The 23,717-nt window shown below is 33.5% G+C and overlaps 1 protein-coding gene across 5 annotated transcripts in view; it reads left to right on the forward strand.

Annotated features, from left to right (window-relative positions):
* Stag2 (stromal antigen 2) overlaps window positions 1-23,717 on the forward strand; it is a 135,207-nt gene that overhangs the window by 79,078 nt on the left and 32,412 nt on the right. For all 5 annotated transcript variants that reach the window (XM_051141453.1, XM_051141452.1, XM_051141456.1 and 2 more), the window contains exons 7-18: window positions 1,500-1,704; window positions 2,224-2,375; window positions 5,386-5,459; window positions 6,790-6,913; window positions 8,151-8,249; window positions 8,359-8,438; window positions 10,980-11,087; window positions 11,742-11,853; window positions 13,311-13,428; window positions 14,430-14,533; window positions 23,404-23,496; window positions 23,618-23,707. In XM_051141453.1, coding sequence (XP_050997410.1) covers window positions 1,500-1,704; window positions 2,224-2,375; window positions 5,386-5,459; window positions 6,790-6,913; window positions 8,151-8,249; window positions 8,359-8,438; window positions 10,980-11,087; window positions 11,742-11,853; window positions 13,311-13,428; window positions 14,430-14,533; window positions 23,404-23,496; window positions 23,618-23,707 — 1,359 coding nt within the window. The remainder of the gene's footprint in view (window positions 1-1,499; window positions 1,705-2,223; window positions 2,376-5,385; window positions 5,460-6,789; window positions 6,914-8,150; window positions 8,250-8,358; window positions 8,439-10,979; window positions 11,088-11,741; window positions 11,854-13,310; window positions 13,429-14,429; window positions 14,534-23,403; window positions 23,497-23,617; window positions 23,708-23,717) is intronic.

Below are 23,717 nucleotides of genomic sequence, written 5' to 3' on the forward strand. Positions count from 1 at the left end.
TCTAAAACAACTTGAATTTTCAAGTCTCACTTGTTTCATTTGGTCATTTTTTTCTGACTCTGCCTAATGAAAAAGCTTTCAGCTATCATTCTAAGAAACAGATGAGTTGTTAAAATGGTTTTGATGCCACTAAGTGCTATCAATCCATTCACTAGTAGCAAGAAGGTTATTTTTAAATCTTTCAATAGTAAATGTTTTAGTGAGATCTTCTTACTAAAAGAAAACAGGAGTTTGAGTTAGTCATCTTGAAATATGATAAGAAAATCTCAGCAAACCAAATTGCTCACAATTATTATTTCAATATAATCAATTAAATGAACTCATCAGAAGCTCAGTGGCAAGAGTACGTACGTATTTAACACGATCTAGACCCTGGATTTAATCCCCCTCAGAAAGTAAATGGAGTCCAGGGCCTTATTCTCAAGTAAAGAACTTGTATATAGCAACAGTTAAAATGTTAATTATGAAGTTAATTGTTGAAAACTGCACTGATCAAATTGATTTTAAACTATTTTGTATCTTTTGTCTGAGATCCTTTTACAGTTTTTATTTTAAGTATGTGTGTATACACACACACACATACATACATACATACACACACACACACACACACACACAGGAATACATGTATGCATGCACGCTATGCATGGAACTTAGGGTTTTTCTCTTGCCATGTGCTCTACTACTAATCTAAACTCTCAGTCTAGGACTTATTTACTTATTTATTTATTATTCACTTTACATCTTAGTCATAGCCCCCTCCCTCCTTTCCTCCCGGTGCCAACCTCCCTCCCTGTTTCCCCTAGCCCCCACCCACCCACTCATGAAATATGGAGAATATCAGTTTAAGTTCAGAATGACAAATGCCCCTGTTTATGTACAAAGGAAAATATAGTGTTGGCGTTTGACAACTGTAGTAGCAATATTTCCTTTTCTGTTATTTGGTTTTTATTGTTTGGGACTTGCGATCAGATTTTAGTCCTTATTCATACTAGCAAATATTCTACTACTGAGCTGTATCATCAGCTTTGTATTTGTTAAATTCTGTGGTTATTTATGCCTATTGACTATTTGGTGTCTTGAAAACTAATAGAAAATTTTAACTCTTCATTTTTTTTTTTAGCTGCTTGGAATACAATTGTATTTCAAATATGAAGATATAATTATGTATTGTTTTTGTTCTAAAGAAATTTAGTAGGTATATTTGTACTTTTCAGAAGAATGATGAGGGGATACTTAATATTTTAGCCTCAATGATTGATATTTAATTTCATTCATTAAGGTAAAGTTTGTTAAAATGTCTACTTTGATCTTAAACCATAGTGTTCAAAGAGGTATGCATCTGTCTTTGGATATTCTTTTGCTTTCTTTGAGAATTTATTGTTGAGAAAGAAGGTAAGCTAAAGTAGTGTTTTCATGCTTTTACCTAGGGTGCATTAAAAGTAAATGGAAGACTTCATGAACTTGAAATAAGTTGCTATTTGACCTTTGTATTTTAGGATAGTGGGGATTACCCGCTAACCATGGCTGGTCCTCAGTGGAAGAAGTTTAAGTCCAGTTTTTGTGAGTTCATTGGTGTATTAGTACGGCAGTGTCAATATAGTATCATATATGATGAATACATGATGGATACTGTCATTTCACTTCTTACTGGACTGTCTGATTCACAAGTCAGAGCATTTCGACATACAAGCACCCTGGCAGGTTGGTATTTTGACATTCCTTTTAGTTAGAGATGAGAAAGATTACCATCAAAGGAGAAAACAATTTGATTTCTCCCCCCCCCCCCCTTTTAAAGTATATTTTGAGACAACACCTCCTTGTGTAGTTCTGACTGGCTTGGAATTCACTATCCATACCACACTGGTCTCAAAATCCCAGACATCTACCTGCCTCTGTATCCTCAGTGCTACTTAAAAAAAAAATTATATATATAGTGATTACTGAGCTAATATTCCCTTTCTCCTGCTCACTGTGAGGTATTGAGAATTAATTGGTGTTTTTATTTTTGATTTATTCCTCAGGCTGTTAAAAAGCTTACAGCAGTTTTCTGACACATAATATTCTATCATTTATGTGCTATTATCAACTTTTATCACTTCTAGCAGTTCTATGCTTTATTTCTGATTGGCTGTTCTTCACTTAATTTCTTTTAATTTCATCTTCTTAGTACCATTTTGTGTCTATTATACTAATTTTAACATTTTCTCCTTTGAAACATAGCTATGAAGTTGATGACTGCTTTGGTAAATGTGGCACTAAATCTTAGCATTAATATGGATAACACACAAAGACAGTATGAAGCAGAACGAAATAAAATGATTGGAAAACGAGCCAACGAAAGGCTAGAACTCCTGTTACAAAAACGTAAAGAGGTAAACTATAGTATTAAATATTTAGTCTACTAATTGCAACCAACTTGTTTACCATTATGGTCTAGACTCAGATAAATGTAATGGTATTTGTTTTTTTCTTTGTGGTAAAGATAGAACTTACGAATTTATGAATCTCAATTATGTTCTTTACCTCTGAGCTACAGTAACTGAGTTTCAAGGAAGATTTAAATATTGTTTATGCACCTGTCTTAAAGTTTTATTAAATATCCATGCCAATAATACCTCACTGTTCATTTATTGTGTAGGCTACTATTGACTATTATTCTTAAATAAGATGACTTGGTTCAGTCTGGGAAGTTATCTAAGCCTTAGTATTGTTTATATTACTGACAGTCTGTCCTGACTGTCTTCCTCAGCTTATGATAAAATGGAATGAAATTTCATACTTACTATAAATTTCCTTTTGAAAAAACGACTTAAAGCTTTTTGGTGGGAGGTGCGAGACAAGGTTTCTCTCTATAATACCCCTGGCTGTTCTGAAACTACCAGGCGGCCGGGAACTCAGAGACCCACCTGCCTTTGCCTTCTGATTAAAGGCGTGTGCCACTATTGTCTGGCTCAATGTAAAGCTTTTTTATTTTGCCTTTAAATCATTCATTTCTGTATAGTATGCAACACTTGTTGATCTGCTCACCAAATTCAGCTTCACAAGAAATTGAGTTTTAACTTTAATTCTAAACAGTGACAAATAAAATCTTTTGATGTTGTATTAATACCTTAAGATTTTTATTTATTTCTATCATTGTTGATAAAATATTTATATAATGGGATTTGAATTTTTCATAATCAAATAAATTATCATGTCATTGTCAGGATAGCTTATTATTTACTTCACCCTGATGGTTTATTTGTTTTTGTGGAGGAAGTAGAGGCTAAAATTTTAAAAGGTTTATTTTTGAATTAGTCAAACAGTTTGACTGAATAAAGTTAGGAAAAGTAAAGACAAGCTGGGCAGTGACAATGGCACATACTTTCAGTACCAGCACTTGAGAGGCAGAGACAGGCTGGTCTCTGAGTTTAAGGCCAGCCTGATCTGCAGAGTGAATTCTAGACTACAGAGAGAAACCCTGTCTTTGTGGGGGAAATAGAAAAATAAAAGACAAATTTTTATTTAAATTTTTATAGTCATGGAGCCAAAAAGACTGCCAAGGTTAATACATACTTACAGATTAAAGGGAATTACTAGGGTGAGAATATGTTCAACTGTGGTGGCAAATGGAATGGTTAGAGAGAAGAAGAAAAACAACAGAAGAAATCATGGATGAAATTGCCACAATGAGGCTGCGTGTGGTGGGACATGTCTATAATCCCAGTATTCGGGAAACAGAGGCAGGTGGATTGCTGTGAGTTTAAGGCTAACTTTGTCTACAAAGGGAGTCCAGGACAACCAAGGGTACACACAGGGAAAAAAAGAAAGAAAGAAAGAAAGAAAGAAAGAAAGAAAGAAAGAAAGAAAGAAAGAAAGAAAGAAAGAAAGAAGAAAGAAAAGACAGAAACGAAAAGAAAGAAAGAAAGAAAGAAAGAAAGAAAGAAAATGCCATAATGAGGGCTGGAGAGATGGCTCAGTGGTTAACACCACTGGCTGCTATTCCAGAGATCCTGAGTTCAGAACCAGCATGGTGATTCACACCCATCTATAACGGTTGCATCTGTCATGCAAGTACACATGCAAATAGAGCCCTCATATGTATAAGTTATATGAATAAATAAGTCCAAAAAAAAAAAAAAAAAAGAAAATGTCACAGTGAAACCTATTACTTAGTATGAGTGCGAAAAATTAGCAAAAGATTAACAGAGGAAAAATTTTTTCATGTTTCTCCAAGCCTATGTTCCTCATTTTTTCTCATGTAATTTGAAATGAAGAATTGATGCAACTGTACCTTAATTTACTTAATATGTTTTTTTTGATGGGTTCATTCTAAATGTGAATTATATTTTGCCCCTTGAAATTATGCTTATATTTTTAATTGTTAGCTTGGAATGTGTAGAATAACTTACAAATGCTTCCAATTTAAGTCTTGGTACAATACTCAAAGGAAACAGATACATCTCAGTGATGAATACCCTGGAATGAATCACAAATTAATCCCTCTGTCTAGATTAGGATCGTGGATGTTTTGTTTATCTTTTCTGTTGCTTCTCTTTGCTTCCTTCCTTCACTACCTTTTTTCCTTACATGCTTTTTCTCCTTCCCTTTCTTTGCTTATTTTGTTAGATAGGAAATGGTATGCTAGGCAAAATATTCTGTTGCTGATATACATCCTTAGTCTAAGGTGAAGATTTTAAACAAATGGAGAATCACTCCATAGCTTGACTATGTTAATGAACATAAAGTAATGAATATAAATACATACTCATCTTAGTATCATTTGGAAATACAGGATATTACTCATACAGAGAAGAAATGTATTCTAGAAAAATACGACAAAATTTAATTTTTCTTAGATTGTAAAGCTATAGTCCTTTTACTTTCAAGTTACAAAATGAAAATATGTATAGACATGTACATAAGGAATAAACTAATCAATATTTTTAATGTTACTTTATTATTTCAAGTCAGCAATTCTTTCCTGAAAATAATATATTTTTTAATGCATTTATTTGACCCTGTTTTCTGTTTTGAGCAGACACTAGTTTATATTACTCTTATTTTTCATAAGATTAAAAATGAAAAGTCCTTGCATGTTTTGATGTCAATAGGCATTTATTGTACTTAAGTATTTATTGTAAAATGGGAATTCTTAAGCATTAGAAAAAATAATCTATCAGCCAAATTTTAGATGTTAAGTCATATATTTAAGAAGACTAGGGATGTTATTTACTTGATAACCATTTTTTCCCTCTGTGGTTACTTTAGTCTCTAGAATAAAAAGATGTAGTCAGCAAATACTGGCAAAAACTATATTTGTTGTTACTTACAACAACCTTTAAGGTTTTTTTGGTGGCTCTCCTTTGCGATTCAAAACAAATGGTGTGATTCTCTTTATAGCTTCAGGAAAATCAAGATGAAATAGAAAATATGATGAATGCAATATTTAAAGGAGTGTTTGTACATAGATACCGGTAAGTTAAAGACAGTTTTTCTTTTATTTTATTGGTTGAGACTGAGAGTATAAAGTAATAGAAATAAATGTTATTGTAAGATAAATGATGGGGGATGAACTCAGCCACTAAGTTTGAGAAATTCATCTGACTGGTTTGAAATTGATCTTTACTATCTGAGTTAAGAAAGGTAAAGAAAAGCCTGACTTGTCATGTTAAGCCAATTGGAAAGTACTCTGTTACTCAGTTAGGATACAAAATATTTAGTTGCTTTTAGATATATTGTGTTGCTAATTCCTGACTCTTCTATTTAATATTACTGGAAAAATTTGGATAGATTAAAGATGTCTTTTGCTATTTTGAATTAGCAGATGAAAATGATAATCTTAGCACAGTTTTTTGTTTGTTTGTTTGTTTTTTTTTACATATTTGCAAACCTTGTTATCTTTTTTATTCAACTTCATTTTCCTTTACTTGGTACTTACTGAATCTATTTAATACTTGTTTTACTATTCCCATAAAACTCTTGCTTTTTTGTTTCTTATGCCAGTATCCTCTTAGTTTATTCTCTTATCATATTCATGTTTATTGATTATTCAAGTTTCCTAAAACATTCTTCTTTGTGTTATTCCTCTGCTTTCAGTGACTTACCACTATATAAAAGTTGGATTCAAAATGATTTAGTAAAGTACAAGGAGGGTGAGATACATTTGTAGTTCCCAGAGTAAGAAGCAATAGGATCAGTGGAGCCCAGCTAGGACATCATAGTGAGACTCGGTCTTTTAAAAAAAAAAAAAAAAATCATGAGCTTAAATCATTTCATCTTGGCCTAAGTATTATGCGTATAAAGTAATTATACTTGGAAGAACATGATCTTGCTATGCCAGTTTGCCTTTTTTTTATGAACACAAGCCCAGTAGTTGTATGCTCCAGACCAGTGGTTCTCAACCCGTGGGTCAGAACCCCTTTGGGGGTTTAATGACCCATTCACTAGGTTCACAGAAGACCACCAGAAAACACACATACTATGTCATGATTTATAATAGTATCAAAATTATAGTTATGAATTAGCAATGAAAATTTAATTTTATGTTTGGGGATCACTAAAACATGAATAACTGTATTAAAGGGTTGCAGCATTAGGAAGGTTAAGAGAAAAAGGTGGTCTAGTAAAAGTGCTGGTCTAGAGTAAAAAGTGAAAGGATTTTACTAGAGACAGGTTCTACGGAATGCAACAATTAATATTGGTGGGATATTAATAGTAGGTGAGAAATACATGGCATCTCTGAATAGACCATATGCCCAATAGGAAAGCAGCACTGATTATATAACTCGCTCTTCCTCCCTTTAGGGATGCAATAGCTGAAATCAGAGCTATATGCATTGAAGAGATTGGCATTTGGATGAAGATGTATAGTGATGCCTTCCTTAATGACAGCTATTTAAAATATGTTGGTTGGACTATGCATGATAAGGTAAGATATGCCCCATTGACTCCTCTACCTATACACAGGAATGATTGTATGCAGCTCTCATTTATAAACTGAATGTCCGAGCCAGGTATGGTGGTACATGCCTTATATTCCAGCACAATAGAGGAAGGAGGAGGCTCTCTCTGAATTTGAGGCCAGCTTCAGATACAAAGTGAGCTTCAGTACTGCCAGGGCTATATATAGAGATCTTATCTCCCCCTATCAAAAAACATATCTAGGTATCTATACTTTGGGCCACATCCCTTGAAAGCCCTCCTTTAATTCTTTTGTATCTGCTCTGTCAAACTTTGTCACTAGCTCAAAGATCCCTGCATTATTGAGTCCTGAATACTGCTTTAATGCTTGACACAGGGCTAAGTAAGTATTCTGCCACAGCCCTACAGTTCAACTTATCTTTTTAATTTTACCCTATCTTAATAAATTTTACCCTGTCTTAGTCACATTATGTCTTCCAATTTGGCTTCTAACCTTAGACTATTATTCTTTTTTTGGGAGTGGGGGGCTTGTCAAGACAGGGCTTTTTTCTGTGTAGCCTTCGCTGTCCTGGAATGCGCTTGTAGACCAGGCTGGCCTCTAACTCACAGAGATCCACCTGCTTCTGCTTCCCAAGTTCTGGGATAACAGGTGTGTGCCACCACTGTGCACAGTTAAACTATCATCCTTAAGATACCTCATTAGCCTTGGACAAATTCCTTGTATGTAATTCTTCTAAATGTTTTAAAACATTGTATAATACACACACACACACACACACACACACACACACACACATGTGCACACACACACACATACGCACACACACATGTGCACACACACCTGCTATCAACTCTCACAGTAGTTTTGCTCCAAGACATTTTCATGGTTTTTCAAGGCAGGGTTTCTCTGTGTAGCCTTGGCTATCCTGTACTCACTCCATAGACCAGGTTGGCCTCAAACTCACAAATCTGCCTGCCTCTGCCTCCCGAGTGCTGAGATTACAAGCGTGTGTCACTTTGTCTGGCTTTGGATAAATTTTTGAGAAATTCGTATCAATTGACTTACAGAAATAATAATGTTGTAACTCCTCAATCTTAAACATTTGTACTGATTTCTATTTTTCATTATGAAGCATTACAGTTTCTGAGTAAATACTGTTTAAAATTTAAAGTAGAAAATACATACTTCAATTTTGAGTGTGGAAGTACATGGTTTGAATATATTTTCTCTTCATTTCTTCTAGCAAGGTGAAGTAAGACTCAAATGTCTTACTGCTTTACAAGGGCTTTATTATAACAAAGAGCTTAATTCCAAACTGGAACTATTTACCAGTCGATTCAAGGTTAGTATTCATTCAAGTATTTAAAATTATTTATGGCTTAAAATACTTTTTTTGTTTCCTTTAAAAATACTTAATTTTTTTTTTTTTTTTTTGCTGTTGTTGTTCTTAGGATAGAATTGTTTCTATGACCCTTGACAAAGAATATGATGTTGCAGTACAAGCAATAAAGTTACTCACTCTTGTTTTACAGTAAGTATATGTTTGTTATACATTACTAATCTCCAGGTGTTTAGATAATATATTAACGTATACTTGGTTCACATACTTTTAAGCCTAAATTTTAATAGCTTCAATCATAACATTTTAGGCTAGAGACTTTATTCATTCCTTCATTCCTTTATTCATGCATTCATCCATGTACCACCCACCCCCCTCTCTCTCTCTCTCTCTTCCTCTTTCCCATTCTGTCCAGCTGTCTGTTAGTCTATTGGTAGATGTCTTTTTGTTTTTTGTTTTTGTTTTTTGCCCAGAGTGGTCAGACTCTTGGGTTCAGATGCATCTTCTGCTTCAGGCTCCCAACTAGCTGAGACTTATAGGTGTGAATTACTCCAAACCCAAACCCAGCTAGAAATTTAATTTCTTCATCTAAATTTTAGAAAACAATGGAAGAAGGTATTATTGAGCCTGTGAAAGTGTAAGTGATCTAAGATTTCATGTCTTTAAATTCTCTTGGAGTATTCCCCCTTTTAGCTGGTCTTGATGCTATAGAAACAAAGTTAAACATTTCAATGTACAGGAAAATATATGTATTATACTTTGTTAGGTTTTCAGAGTAGAAATATTTCCTGAGATATATTATTCTTCTATACTACTTGTAAATAAGTCTGAATTTAATTATAATCTATTAATATGTGATAGTGCTGCTACAAATGTTTTCTATTTTTTAAAAATAATTTCAGTAAAATATATAGAACATAGACTTTGATAGTTTTACTATTTTAAGCATAAGGATTAGTGGCAGTAGGTGTTTTTATAGACACCTGTGTCTATCTCTAGAACTTTTTAAAAAATAATTATTTTTTATTTTATATGCATTGGTGTTTTGCCTGCATGTATGTCTGCATGAGGGCATTAGATCTTGGAGTTACTGACAGTTGTGAGCTGCTATGTGGGTGCTGGGAATTGAATCTGGCTCTTCTGGAAAAGCAGTCAGTGCTCCAAACTGCTGAGCCATCTATCCAGCCTCTTCTAGAACTTTTTTTTAAAATCGTTGTATAGTAGGACTATACTCATTGTATATATAATTACTCATTCTTCTCCTGTCAGTTTCTAAACAACTCTGCTCTTTTCCACTTGCATAAATTTGCCTGTTTTTAACATTCATGGAAATAGTGCTGTAGTATTTGTCCTTCTACAAACATGTATCATAAATTGCTGTTTTTGTTGGACACTATTTCACTGTATGCATATAGCATATTGGATTTTTCCATTCGTACATAGATGGAACCATGGACTCTTCCAACTTTTCACTGTTATGAATATATATCTAAGTCAGGCATGGTGGTCTACCCATGTAATCCCAGCTCTCAGGAGGTAGAAGCAGGTGGATCTCTGAGTTTGAGGTCCACCTGTCTGGTCTAAAAAGCAAGTCTATGACAGGGCAGTTACACAGAGAAAACCTGTCTCAAAAACAAACAAACAAACAAAAGAATATATATCTATGAACACAGTTGTTTAAGTATGTGAGAACTTACTTTCAGGTGTGTGTGTGTGTGTGTGTGTGTGTGTGTGTGAGAGAGAGAGAGAGAGAGAGAGAGAGAGAGAGAGAGAGAGAGAGAGAGAGAGAGAGAGAGAGAGAGAGAGAGAGAGAGAGAGAGAGAGAGACCAGAAAAGAAAGTGCCAAATTGTATAGTAGTTCTCTGGAACTTTTAGAAGGGGCAGGGATGAAGTTGCTTGAAATTGAATCTTGTGCCTTTCATATGGTAATCATATACTGTATTACTGAGCTACACTACATTCTGAGTCCAGGCAATAATTTTCTGAGGCAACACCGTAGTGTTTCTTCTACAGTGGTTATGTCGTTCTACATTCCCACCAGCATTGTATGAACAGTTCCTTTTATGCCACATATTTTTCACCAGTGACTGTCTTTTACTTACTGAAATATTGATGATGTCCTGTATATTAGATATTTTATATTGATCATGTCCTGTATTACTTGGATATTAGGTTGGGATATTTAAAAATCATTCTGCTCATTTTAAAAATGAAACATTTTATTAAAATACTTGGGAATGAACACAAACCTCACTATACATATAAATAACATATATATAAAAGAAAAAAATTGTGTGCACCTATAGCCACACTTTAGCTATTTCCTAGGCTAAAGTAGGAGGGATTTCATAAGCCTGAGTTGAAAGTGAGCTTGTGTAACATCAAGAGAGAAAGAGAGAGAGAGACCTGTCTCAGGAAAAAAAAAAACTTAGTAGAATTCACTAAGGAACACAGAAAATTGTAGTTTGGAAAGCTTTTTAAGCAAAACAATACTTAATGATCTTTAGTCAGGCAAAAGCCCAATGCTTAGGCTATATTCATTCTTAATTGTGTATCACAACAGTTATCTTTGATATAAAGAAACTCAGCAGTTTTGTTGGGGCAGAGTTTTACCAAAAGATTATACTCAAATAAATTATATTTATTTTTAACACAAATTTGTGAAATTAAGTGCATAAAATTTTGATAGAATCATGGCACTGCTAAAAGCTTTTATTGCTTCTTTGTTATCAGGAGTAGTGAAGAAGTTCTTACTGCGGAAGATTGTGAAAATGTCTATCATTTGGTTTATTCAGCTCACCGGCCGGTAGCAGTAGCAGCTGGAGAATTTCTCTACAAAAAGTAAATTTATATTTTTGTTACTCTTTTACTTTTATGATGTCATTTAACATTTCAGATAAAGCTCTTTGGATATACAATCATAGTCTATTCAGCAAACAAGACAACATGTTTAATCACACAAAATAGGCTAACATCTTTGTTATGATGCTATTAAAAGGTTTATTTGGGGTCTAGTAGCTATTAGGATACCTACTTGGTATGAATAAGCATTCTAGTTTTCTATTAATTGGTATCCAACATTAGTTCTCCTTTGTTGTTTCTGAAGGAAGAACAACCACACTATTAATTAGAAAAGGGCCATTGTGTTACTATAATGTTCAAAGAAGAAATAGGAATGATATTTTCCATTTTAGAGAAAATATTTATCATACGTATGCATAACTATTTTAGGTCAGTCACTGTATTACTTCCATGAAAGGAAGACATTTTATAAAATAATGTAAGGTTTCCAAAAAATTATAACTCAGTATAACTAACTTTAGAATCCAGAGGACTTAGGACTGACAACATTGAAATGAAAATTTTATATCAATGATTTGCTTACCTGACAAAATTGAAATGAAAATTTTATATCAATGATTTGCTTACCTACCCAATTTTATAATATTCTGCTGTTAACGTGCTGGAATACACAGTATTTGTCTTTCCCTATAGACTCTTCAGCCGTAGAGATCCAGAAGAGGATGGAATCATGAAAAGAAGGGGAAGACAAGGTCCAAATGCCAATCTTGTTAAGACTTTGGTTTTTTTCTTCCTGGAAAGTGAGGTTAGTTTATATTATTTTATTCTTAATTTCAAACTTTTGAAAAGATATTAAAATGATGTATATGTAAAATCTTACAGATAACTAAATACTGAATGCAGCAGAGACCTGTTCATTCCAATTTTTAAAAGTGCTTTCTAATTTAATAAGATAGGCATTCAATAGTTACTATTTATGTATATTTTTGGAAATTATTCCCAACTGTGTGGCTCTCGTTACTGATTGTGTAATCTTTTTAAGCCTCTCTTTTCTATTTGAAAAAAGTAGGTAAGAAAATTTTTTATTTTAAATTAAAAAATTTTTAAGGTAATGCTAAGACAATTCCTATAAAAGAACAACTTATAACATTGAAAATTCTCAAATTTCATATTTATTAGTGTTGTTTGATACAGGATTTCACACGTATCTTAGGCTGGCCTGGAACTCATTGTGTAGGCCAGAGAGACCATGATCTTGTGCAAATCTATGTCCATGTACCTTAGCCCTGAATAGGGTTTTTGTTTGTTTGGTTGTTTTTGTTATTTTGAGACAAGGTTTCACTATGTAGACCTGGCTGTACTGGAACTAGCTCTATAGACCAGGCTGGCCTCAGGCTAGAATATCCACCTATCTCTGCCTCCTGAGTGCTGGGGTAAAAGGTGTGCACCACCATGCCTGTCTCTGCTTTAGACCACGTGTTGAGATTACACATGTGTGCTATAACACCTAGCCTCATGACTTGTATTAATATTAATGTGGAAATGGATTTACATTAATCCCCATTAACTTAGCATTCTGTCTGTTAAATGTTTTGCAACGTCCCAAAATTTGACTCCATTTAGAGTTCCTGTTATATATTTGTTTGTTTTTGCATTTCATTATATTTTTTCAAATATCAATCAAATCATCTAATCCCATGACTTTTGCTATATTGCTAAATCCAGTTTGGTTGGTAATTATTGAAGATATTCTCTTTGTGTTAATGAAAGATACTTATTTAAAGTTTGAGAAATAAATATCATTGTTCTCCAAAATCTTTGGTTCTTTCATTAACCTCAACCCTTCAAACAATTTGGAAAACTGTAGTCTTTTGCTTTCATTCTGAAGAGAATGATATTTTTATAAATTGAATCAAGAAGCACAATGCATTTTATTGCTTTAATTAACCATTATCACTCTCATTCAGTTAGAATAAAATCATAGTATAAGTAAGACTTAAGAAAAGTCGACTGATGTAAAAAATAAGTATGTATTTAATATTATAAAATAGTTTTTATGTTAATATGTTAAGAAGTTGTAATGCTTTAACAAAGTTTACTTTTGTACAGCAAACTGCTGCAATTCTCTGTTCTTTAATCTATTTCCTCTCAAGAACCATATTGCTTTTTAAGAGTTTTAACACGGTATCAACAGAGCATGTGCTCTTTTGTCCTAAGGCTAGTGTGCTGTTTGTCTAAGAGCTTGTTGCTTTCAAATTTTAGTTACATGAGCATGCAGCGTACCTTGTGGATAGCATGTGGGACTGTGCTACTGAACTACTGAAAGACTGGGAATGTATGAATAGCTTGTTGTTAGAAGAGCCACTTAGTGGAGAGGAAGGTAAGGGTGTTTAATTATGTTGTTATTGTTTGTCCATACTGTTTTGTAAATAGATTTTTCTCATTAGTATTTGTTTTTATTTTATTTTATTTTTTTATTAATTTATTCATATTACATCTCAATTGTTATCCCATCCCTTGTATCCTCCCATTCCTCCCTCCCTCCCTTTTTCCCCTTACTCCCCTCCCCTATGACTGTGACTGAGGGGGACCTCCTCCCCCTGTATATGCTCATAGGGTATCAAGTCTCTTCTTGGTAACCTGCTATTCTTCCTCTGAGTGCCACCAGGTCTCCCCATCCAGGGGACGTGATCAAATATGGGGCACCAGAGTATGTGTGAAAGTCAGACCCCAGTCTCCACTCGACTGTGGAGAATGTCCTGTCCATTGGCTAGATCTGGGTAGGGGTTCATTAGTATTTGTTAATGTTATTTTTGTATAATTGTTTTTGGCAGTGTTGGGAATCAAATTCAATGCCTTGTACATTGTTGAATGAATACTGATTCTAAAACACAGTTCCTATCTCATATTCATACATAAGAATATTGTGTGATATACAAAGACGTAATAGCTATCAAATTTAGTATTTTTAGCCAGATGTAATGACACATGCATGTAATACCAGAGCTTGTCAGGATGATGTGGAAGATAATGAATTCTATTCTAGCCTCGAGTACATAAGAAGTTCTAGGCTAGCAGGATTTTATTTTGAAACCCCATTTCAATATATTCATATATGTTAAATATATTTTAAAAATCATGGGCATATGTCAGTTGGGTTCATACTTTTTTGCCTATGCATATAAACAGTGAACTTACTCAGAATTCTGAAATTTAGAAAGGTAAGACTTAACTTGTTCTGATCTTTTCTGTGACAATAATGGGATTTTCTTTTGTACATTAGGTCAGTTCCTGTTCTTAGGCAGAAGAATCTTACATAATAGTTTCAAGAGGCATATATGGAAAAGAAATAGGTTAACTCTTTCTGATTTTCTTTTTTAGCTCTAACAGACAGACAAGAGAGTGCTTTGATTGAAATAATGCTTTGTACTATTAGACAAGCAGCGGAATGTCATCCTCCTGTGGGAAGAGGGACAGGAAAAAGGGTACGCCAATGTGTTTTGTTATTCGAAACTTCATTTCTCTATTTCTGGTATTTTTTTTTAAAGTCCATTTTGACACTGGAACAAAAAATACTTGGTTTTTAGTTTTACTTTTCTAGTTACTTTTGTGTGCACCCACTCATGTGTATACACATATGTGCATATATATACATGTGTATATAAATATATATGCATATATATTATAAGTACATTCTAAAGTAGTAGCAACTTGAAGTATTTGATTTTCCATAAGATCTTGTGTTGATACATGTGATGACGGTGAATGATGCTATCTTCAAGGCCAAATGCAGTATGTGCATGTAGAATACTGCATGTGTTTATATGGTTTATTTAAAAATTCATATTTTTATTATATGAATGTAGTAATGAAGCAAGCATTATTAATAATAGTGGTGAAGTAATTCGTATTTCCAGTAACGAAGTTTTAGTAATTTACTAAGAAGTTCACAAATTCTAGCAATTCCATAGAATTTCAAATGTTTGATTGTAAACCACCAAAATGAATTTTTTATCTTGTGACATGCAAATATATGTGTATATATGTGTAACAAAATTTCATGAAATAATACTGAACCAGTATGTAATACAGTCTGTGTATTTTGTTCTATTTCTGTTTTCATTACTCATTTTTTAATTATTTAATCATCTTTTTTGCAGTGCCGTGGAATGAACCCAGGGCATTGTGCATGCTAGGCAAGTGCTCTACACTGAGCTACACCCCTAGCCCCTATTTCTGTTTTTTTTTCCCTTTCTTCATTTTGTTTTGTTTTATTTTTATGTTTTGTTTCTGTTTTTCTAATTATGGGTAGCAAATTAGAATTCTGAACTGATTACCTATGTCTCATGGCCCCCAACATGGAATAAGTTAAAATACTGTTTAATATCATTATGACAGAGCTTCAAAAACATACTTCATATTCTTAACTATTCCTTTTCCTATCAAAAGGTAAACTTGAATAATTGTCTTGGTGTTTTAAAATAAGTTAATTGGTATTTATTTGTTCATATTGATGTTTTTATAAAGCTATATTTTCATAGGAGTATATCAAATGCTTTGATATACTCCCCCATCTCCTCCACTAGACATTATTCTCATTAGTTTCCTCAGATGCTATTGCTTCTACTCTCGTGTCCTATATGCATATATGACTTTATGTAGTTACATAAAATCTAGGATTCACAACTGAAAGAAAACACTCAATATTTGCTTTTCTGAGTCTGTCATTTTGCGTAGGATCTCCACTTGAACTCATTTTCCTACATGTAGTATACCTTTGTTCTTTATGTCTGAAGAAAACGTTTTTGTGTATATTCGTCACATTTTCTATGTCCATCATTTGATGATAGACCTCTAGACTGATTCTTTAACTTGAGTCTCGTGAATAATGCTGCACATTTTTCCATGAAAGGTTTTTAGCGTTAGAATTATTCAGTCATATAGCCGGTAATGTTATAGCTGTGCTATATTGTAGTTCTATTTGTAATTTTTTTGAGGAACCTCTATACTGACTTACATACTGGCTATATTATATTCTTCGACAGAAGTGTATATTTTTGTCAACATTTGTTGTTTTTACAGTGATACCAGTCTTATTTTGTCTGTCTTTGAAGGCTAGGTGTGCTGAACATTTTTTTCATGCTTATTGGTTATTTGTATTTCATGATTTGAGAACTGTCTGTTCAAGTTATTCTACTTATTAGTCAGAATTTATAAATATTCTTTTGAATTAATTATATACTTTAGATATTAGTCTTCTATCAGATTTGTAGCTAGTAAAGCTTTTCTCTCATTCCGTAGGTTGTCACTTCACTTAGTTCCATTTTACCTGAAAGTTTTTAATTTTACATAGTTTCATTTGTCAATTCTTGGATTTATTTCCTGAGCTATTGGACTCCTTTTCACAAAGTCCTTGCCACATCTTGAACTGTTTTCTCAGTTTTCCTCTAATAGCTTCAGGCCTTCAGGTCTTAAACTAATGTTTTTGATCCATTTTGAACTGATTTTTGTACTGAGAGATACAGATATAGCTTTAGTCATTTACATGTGGATATCAAGTTCTCTCAGCACCATTTATTGAAGATATTATCTTTTTTTCCATTGTATTTACAGGCACCTTTGTTTGATTGTAGGTGTGTGTTAGTGTTATAAGTATGTTTGTTTCTCAAGTCCTCCACTCCACACCATTGTCTGCTTTTGTACTAATACCATGATGTGTTGATAATTCTGTCATTATTCTCTTTGCTCAGAATTGCTTTGGGTCTTAGATGTCACTTTTGCTTTTGTATAAGTTTTAAGTTTGTTTTCTTCAATTTCTGTGAAGAATGTCACTGTAATCGCTGATGGAAATAAAATTGATTTGTAGATTATTTTGGCAATAAAGCAAGCCATTTTTATAATGCTAATTCTGGCCATTCATGAACATAGCAACTCTTTCCATCTTGTTTCTTTTCAAATTCCCTCCATACCTTCCTACCATTGTTAAAACCACACAGTGTTACAGTATTTTCCCTCATTTTTTTCTTCTCTATTCTACAATGTTCCCTGAGCCTTGGAGGGAGTGATACAGATGTCCTGTTTAGGGCTGTGCCCTCATTTATTCTTAACATTTTCAATTTCTTTCTGGTGAAAAAAAAAATTCTTGCTAGAGGTCTCTGACATCTTTGCTAAGTTTATTCCAAGGTAATTTATTTTTTGAAGCTATTAAGAATGAGATTTTGTTCTTGATTACTTTCTCAGATCTGTTTCTTACTTGTATGTATAAAGGGCTGTTGAGTTTAATATGTTGATATTCTATTCTATATTGCTGAGAGGAGTTCTTTGGTGAACTCTAGGGTTTTTACATACAGTGTCATATCATCTGCAAATACAGATCGTTTAACCAACTACTTCTCTATTTGTATTGCTTTTCTTTTTCTTTTTTTTCTTTATTGCTTAAGACTTCAAACAGTAGAGTAGCAAAGGTATTTTATTGCTTATTTTACTAGAAGTGCTTTGTGGTTTTACCAGTTTAATACAAATGTTAGCTGTCACTTTTTAAAATTTTATTTTATAATTATTCCTGTGTATGAGTGAGTGAATATGCCATGATGATTGTGTGAAGCTCAGAGGACAACTTTGTGGAATCAGTTCTATCCTTTTACCTCTATGTGGATTCCAGGGATTGAACTCAGGTTTTGCAGTTTTGCCTTTCAAGCATCTTTACCTACTGAGCCTCTCCAGCCTATACTGTAGGTTTGTTGTAGTGGTCTATATTATGTTGTGGTGTATTCCTTATAGTCATAGTTTCTTCAGATTTTGTTTGTTTCTTTGTCAAAACAGGGTTTCTCTGTGTAGCCTTGGCTGTCCTAGACTTACTTTGTAGACTAGGCTGGCCTCAAACTCACAGCGATCCGCCTGCCTCTGCCTCCTGAGTATTGAGTTTAAAGACGTGTGCCACCACTCGTAGCCCGTTTCTTCAAAATTTTTATCACGTAGGGATGTTTGACTTTGTCCAAAAGCATATCTGCATCTGTTTATATAGGTCCTTGAGTCTGTTTATGTGATACATCGTTACATTTGTTTATTTGCACGTGTCAAATTATCCTTGTGTCTGTGGAATGAATCCTATTTGTCTTTATATCTATTTCATCAGTATAATTGACCTATAGTTTTCTTATTTCGTGTGTTTATTTTTCTTTGGCTTTGGTGAATAACTGACTTTATAAAATAAGGTTAGTGCGTTTTTTTTTTTTTTTTTTTCCGTTTTGTGGAATAACTCATTTTAGTATCATTGAGCTTGTTTTAGTTGGGCGACTTATTATATCCTCAGCCTCATTGTTTATTACAGGTCTGTTTAAATTGTTTATCTCTCCTTGGTTTAATATTCATAGATCATAGATAGTAGAAGTTCAAAATATCTTGTATATTTTCAAATATTTTTAAATATTCTCTGATAAATCTTTTAATATCACTAGCACCTGTGGTGATGTCTCCCTTTTTAAATCTCTTTTTATGAATAGCATTTTTCTATTTTCTTTTGGTTAGTTTAGCTAAAGATTTATTACCTTCATCTTTTTATTGAATCAATTTTTTTTGTTGATTCTTTTGTTCTTTACATTTCTATTTCACTGATTCCTGTTTACTTATATGTATGTTTACCAACTATAAGTATATGTATGATGTGGATAAAGTACCCACAGAGGCTAGAAGGTGTCAGATTCTTTGGGACTGGATTTACAGGCTGTTGTGTTCCACCTGATGTGGTACTGGGATCAGAATTTGGGGTCTCTGCAAGAGCAGTTGCTGCTCTTAAATGCTAAGCCATCACTCCAACGACACTCCTGATCTATTACTATTTCTATCTACTGATTTTGGATTTGCCTTGTTTTTCTCTTACTGTGTTGGGAGTTGATTGAAATCTATGTAATTTTTTAAAATGTTAGGTGTTTGTGGCTACAAACTTCTCTCCTGAAACTGTTTTCTATGTACTTTGTATCCCTCTAGTTCTGGAATGGTATGATTTCTTTTCATTGAATTCTGCAAATTTACATTTTTCCCTTCTTTCAAAAACAAAAAAATCTCATTTTTCTTTGGTGGCTGACTCATCATTCAGTAGTTTCTTGTTTCGTCTCCTTAAGTTTACATTTTTCTGTAGTTTCTCTTGTTAGTTTCTAGTTTTAGTCTATTATTAATAGAATATAAGAAGTTATTTCAACTTCCTTTTATTTGTTAATACTTGTCTATAGTATGATCTGTTTTAGGGAATAGTTTATAGGCTACTAAGAACAAAGTATATTTTACAGTCTTTGGATTGAATGAGTCTTTTTGATTTATACCATCATTTAGCTCTGATGTTATTTGCTGAGTATAAATTGATTGGTTGAGAGTTGATGAATTGATTTTTTTTTTTCCATTCCTTTCTTTCTTGATGACCTGTTTGTTGGTGAGAGTGGACTGTTGGGGTCTCTACTTTTACTATATTGATGTTAGGCTTTCCTCTACATCCAATTGTGTTGTTTTTATGAAATTGGGTGCACCAATGTTATATGTGTATGTTTAGAATTCTTACATCCTCTTGGTAGATTGCTTCTTTTTGTTGTTGTTGTTATTTAGTTTTGATATTTAAATTTTTATATATACACATTATTATGCATATATAAAATAAACTACATAGATCAAGAAGGACCACAAAACAATCAGGAAATATATTAATGTTACATTCATAGTGTTTTGGCTATTTGTATTTGGCAGCCTATAAGAAAACATTTTCCTATCTTGGTGAGTCTAAAATTCTGAATGTAAATCAGTATCTATCATATCTCATCATTATCAACTTAAAACATCTATCTAGACCTAAAAGTAACTTAGCCCCTAAACAACTAAGCTTCATTGTAAAACTAAACTATGTGTTCTTCAATCCCATCAGAGACTTGAGAAGGAATAAAACTATTACCTGAGTAGACAGGAAGAGCAGATTAGCAGCTTCCAAATTGGTGGAAACAAACAAACAAACAAACAAAAAAACCAAAACGCCAGAGACAGTTTGCTGCCTGAACAGTCACCCATAACTATAACCTTGGAACATTGTCTTCGGCCTTCTGGCCCATTATATCTGACAGACATATATGTGAGGCAGGAGGGTAGATTATTTCTTTTTTTAATTGTTTCTTACTATCAAGTGATTTATTTATTGTAACTAATGTTGGTTTCAAGTCTAATTTCTCTGACCTCTTTTTCCCTAGTTGCATTTACTCTGGCTGCTTTTGTTCCTATCCTTTTACCTTCAATTGCATTTGCCTTTACATGTTAGGTGGGTTGCAAGGCTGTGGTTTTTTTGGAAGCAGCAAATAAGTGGGTCCTATTTTTAATCAAATCTGGTATCCTATATTTTGTGTGGAGTATTGAGGTTATTAACATTCAGAATTGTTATTTAGAGGCACTGTTCCTATAATCTCATTTTTGCAATGCTGATACATTTTTTAAATCTCTTGCTTATATACTGCATTTTATTCTCTGCGGTGTTATACTATGTGTATCTATTTCTTTCTTACACGTGTAAGATTTCTTCAAATTATCTTTTGTAGTGCTTCTTGTATGTCCTTATGTTTGTGTCTCTAACGGAAAAATTTTATTTCTCCTTCAGTTATGTAGGCTAACTCTCCTAGATATTATAATCTGAGTAGTCTGTTGTTTCTTTCTGAGCTTCAAATACATTGTTCTATGCCCTCCTGGCATTTAGAGATTTTTGTTGTTAGTGCTGTCAATCTTTATTGACTTGCCTTTACATATGATTTAATGCTACAGTCTTGTAGTTTTCAGTATTTTTTTGTTTTGTATACTCGGTTCTCTAATTATAATTTTGTATGGGAAGGTTCTTTTATGTGCTTGTATGTTTGGCATTCTAAATGTATTCTGTTTCTGCATGACAGTCTCCCTAAATGTGGAAATTTTCCTGCTATGATTTTATCAGTTTTCTATTTCCTGAGCTTTTTTGTACATGCACGCCCAAGATTCATAAATCCAACCCCCCCCCCCCCCCCCCGCGAGACAGGGTTTCTCTGTGTATTCTTCACACTTACTTCTTAGAGCAGGCTGGCCTCGAACTCAGAGATCTGTGTGCCTTTGCCTCCTGAGTGCTGGGATTAGAAGCACCTGGGTATCTTCAAACTTTCACACACTTTACATGTTATGTTTATATGCTCATATTAGTTAATTTTTTATTGTCTTAATATTCTGATTCAGTTATTTTGTCTTTAAACTCTAATCTTCTGTCTTCCACTTGGTCCACTTTATATATGTTGATGTTTTCCTTCTGTTTTCTACTTTAAACTTTTCATTCCCAACACTGCAATTTGATTTTATCATTGTTTCTACTTTTTAAAATTCTTCTCTTATTTTCTATTGCCTTCCTTATTTCATTCATTTGCTTCTTTTCTTTGATTTTATTTCAGAATTGATTTGTATCCTCTTTGATTCTGCTAAACAGTGTTATAATGATATTTTTCAAAATCCTTTGGTGATTTGGGGAGTTACGCTGCCCTGGATTTTCATGTATACTATGGTCCTGCACTGGTATATATATTTGGAATAGGTTGTTAGTGAGATCATCTTTATTCTTCCAGTTTACATTTTAAAAATCTTCCACGAAGACAAGATTATAACACTCAGCTGCCATGTTCGGTACATGACCAGAAGCACTACTCCAAGAGAACACCATCTCCAATATCTACCTGTCTAATGATGGACAGGCCTAGTGTGCACATAGAGTAATAATTGAAAACAATTGCTTTTTCAAATCCAGAAATGTTTGGAGAATAAAGGAACATTGTTAGAATAGTGTGCCGTTGGGTATTAGTTACTCAGGATAGGGATGTAAAGAAAATAAGCCTTGTAAGACCAGTAATTAGTTTAAAAGAGATAAAAATGTACTGGAGGAGGGACAAGTAACTAGATGCAAGGAGTTGAGAAATTGTTAGGGTAAATGAATTTTAAAGATCATTAAAATAATAAGAAATTATAATTAAATGTATTTACTTAATTATATGGATGGGATGTGTGATACATTAACCTGCCAGTGTGCGAGTAATCAACCTGTGTCGCCACTTGAAACCTGCTCAACCTGATTGATCTGTTTGTGTGTACCTCAGTGAATTTCAAAGAGGATACCATGGGGTTGAACTACAGAGTCTGAGCCTCCCTCCGATTTCCTTTCATATCCCAAGTTTACCATTGCACTCGGAAATTCCTTCTTATCAATACTTGAGCCATGTTTGTCTGGAGACTTATGTTAAGTTTGCATTCTCCACTGAGTTTCAGTTAAACTCAGTTTCTGTGGGCTGTTCACCTGTTTCTGAGTTCTGGTCTTGTCTCTTGGAATGAGGAGTGGTGTTAAGTTTTGGAGACATGGTTGTGCAGTCTTTTCTACTCTTCTAGCCAAGTACTTTAATTGCCGAGATTTGGTTTCTGCTGTCTGGTTTCATAGGTACTGATGCATTTAAATGGCAGTTAGTAATTTCTGGAACTTTCATCATGCAACTTGTTGAATTTTCATTTTAAAATTTGTGAGTTTTTTTTCCCTTCCCTGCTACTGGTCCTTTTTTCTTTTAATCTCTTTGATTTATTGGATCTAGTGGTGGATTATGAGGGTGAATTTCTCCATTCCCTACTATTCATGTTCAGAGCTTTCTATTATAGTCCATAATATTCTTATGAAGGTAATGCTCATTAATATGGGATTTTATCTAGTCTTTTCATAAGCCTCTTGTTCACACTTATCCTTCCTTGCCATTCTATACTTCTCACGGGTTGAAAATTTTCTTCTACACTTGTGGAGTATTTTAGAAAGTGCTGCTTGCCTGTATTCCACCATTTTTTTTTTCATAATTGGATTTTGATCTTCATCCTAGGACTATTCAATTTTTTTGTCATTCTTGTTATATTATGAGGCTTTCCTCTAACTTTATTTGTGTGTTTGTTTGTGTATATGTATGTGCTATGTAGCCCTGGCTAGGTGGCTTGGTATTCACTAACTAGTCCAGAATAGCCTTGAACTCACTATTGTCCTTCTACCTCAGCCTTCTGAGTGAACCACTGCACCCAGATGCTCTCTCCTTAATAAAGAGTGTGTTGTTCAGTATTACTTTTAGGGCTAGAGTTTTATATTAAGGAATTTTTGACTGGATGTGTTGGCACTTATTGATAATCCCATAATTCCAGAGGCTCAAAAGGAATGAATTTCAGCCAATGTTGGCTATAATGCAAGATCCTCAAAATTTTGTTATTTACACTTATTATTTAATTTGTTTTAATTAAAATTTGAGGACCTAAAACTGTTATTGAGTAGATGTTTAAAGAAGTCTTTGTGTTACTTTAGGTGTTAACAGCAAAAGAGAAGAAGACACAGTTGGATGACAGAACAAAAATCACCGAACTTTTTGCTGTGGCCCTTCCTCAATTGTTAGCAAAAGTAAGATTGTATTGATAACTTAGTGTGTTTCTCATAAATCACAGATTATTTCAATGTGGCTCCACCTATGCTTACTTAGCATTATTATAATGTTTTTACCATTATCTTTTCTCCCCAAAAGTACTCTGTAGATGCAGAAAAGGTGACCAATTTGTTACAGTTACCTCAGTACTTTGATTTGGAGATATACACCACTGGACGATTAGAAAAGGTAAAATTTT

This window comes from Acomys russatus, chromosome X (assembly GCF_903995435.1).
Source record: "Acomys russatus chromosome X, mAcoRus1.1, whole genome shotgun sequence".
Taxonomy (NCBI): domain Eukaryota; kingdom Metazoa; phylum Chordata; class Mammalia; order Rodentia; family Muridae; genus Acomys; species Acomys russatus.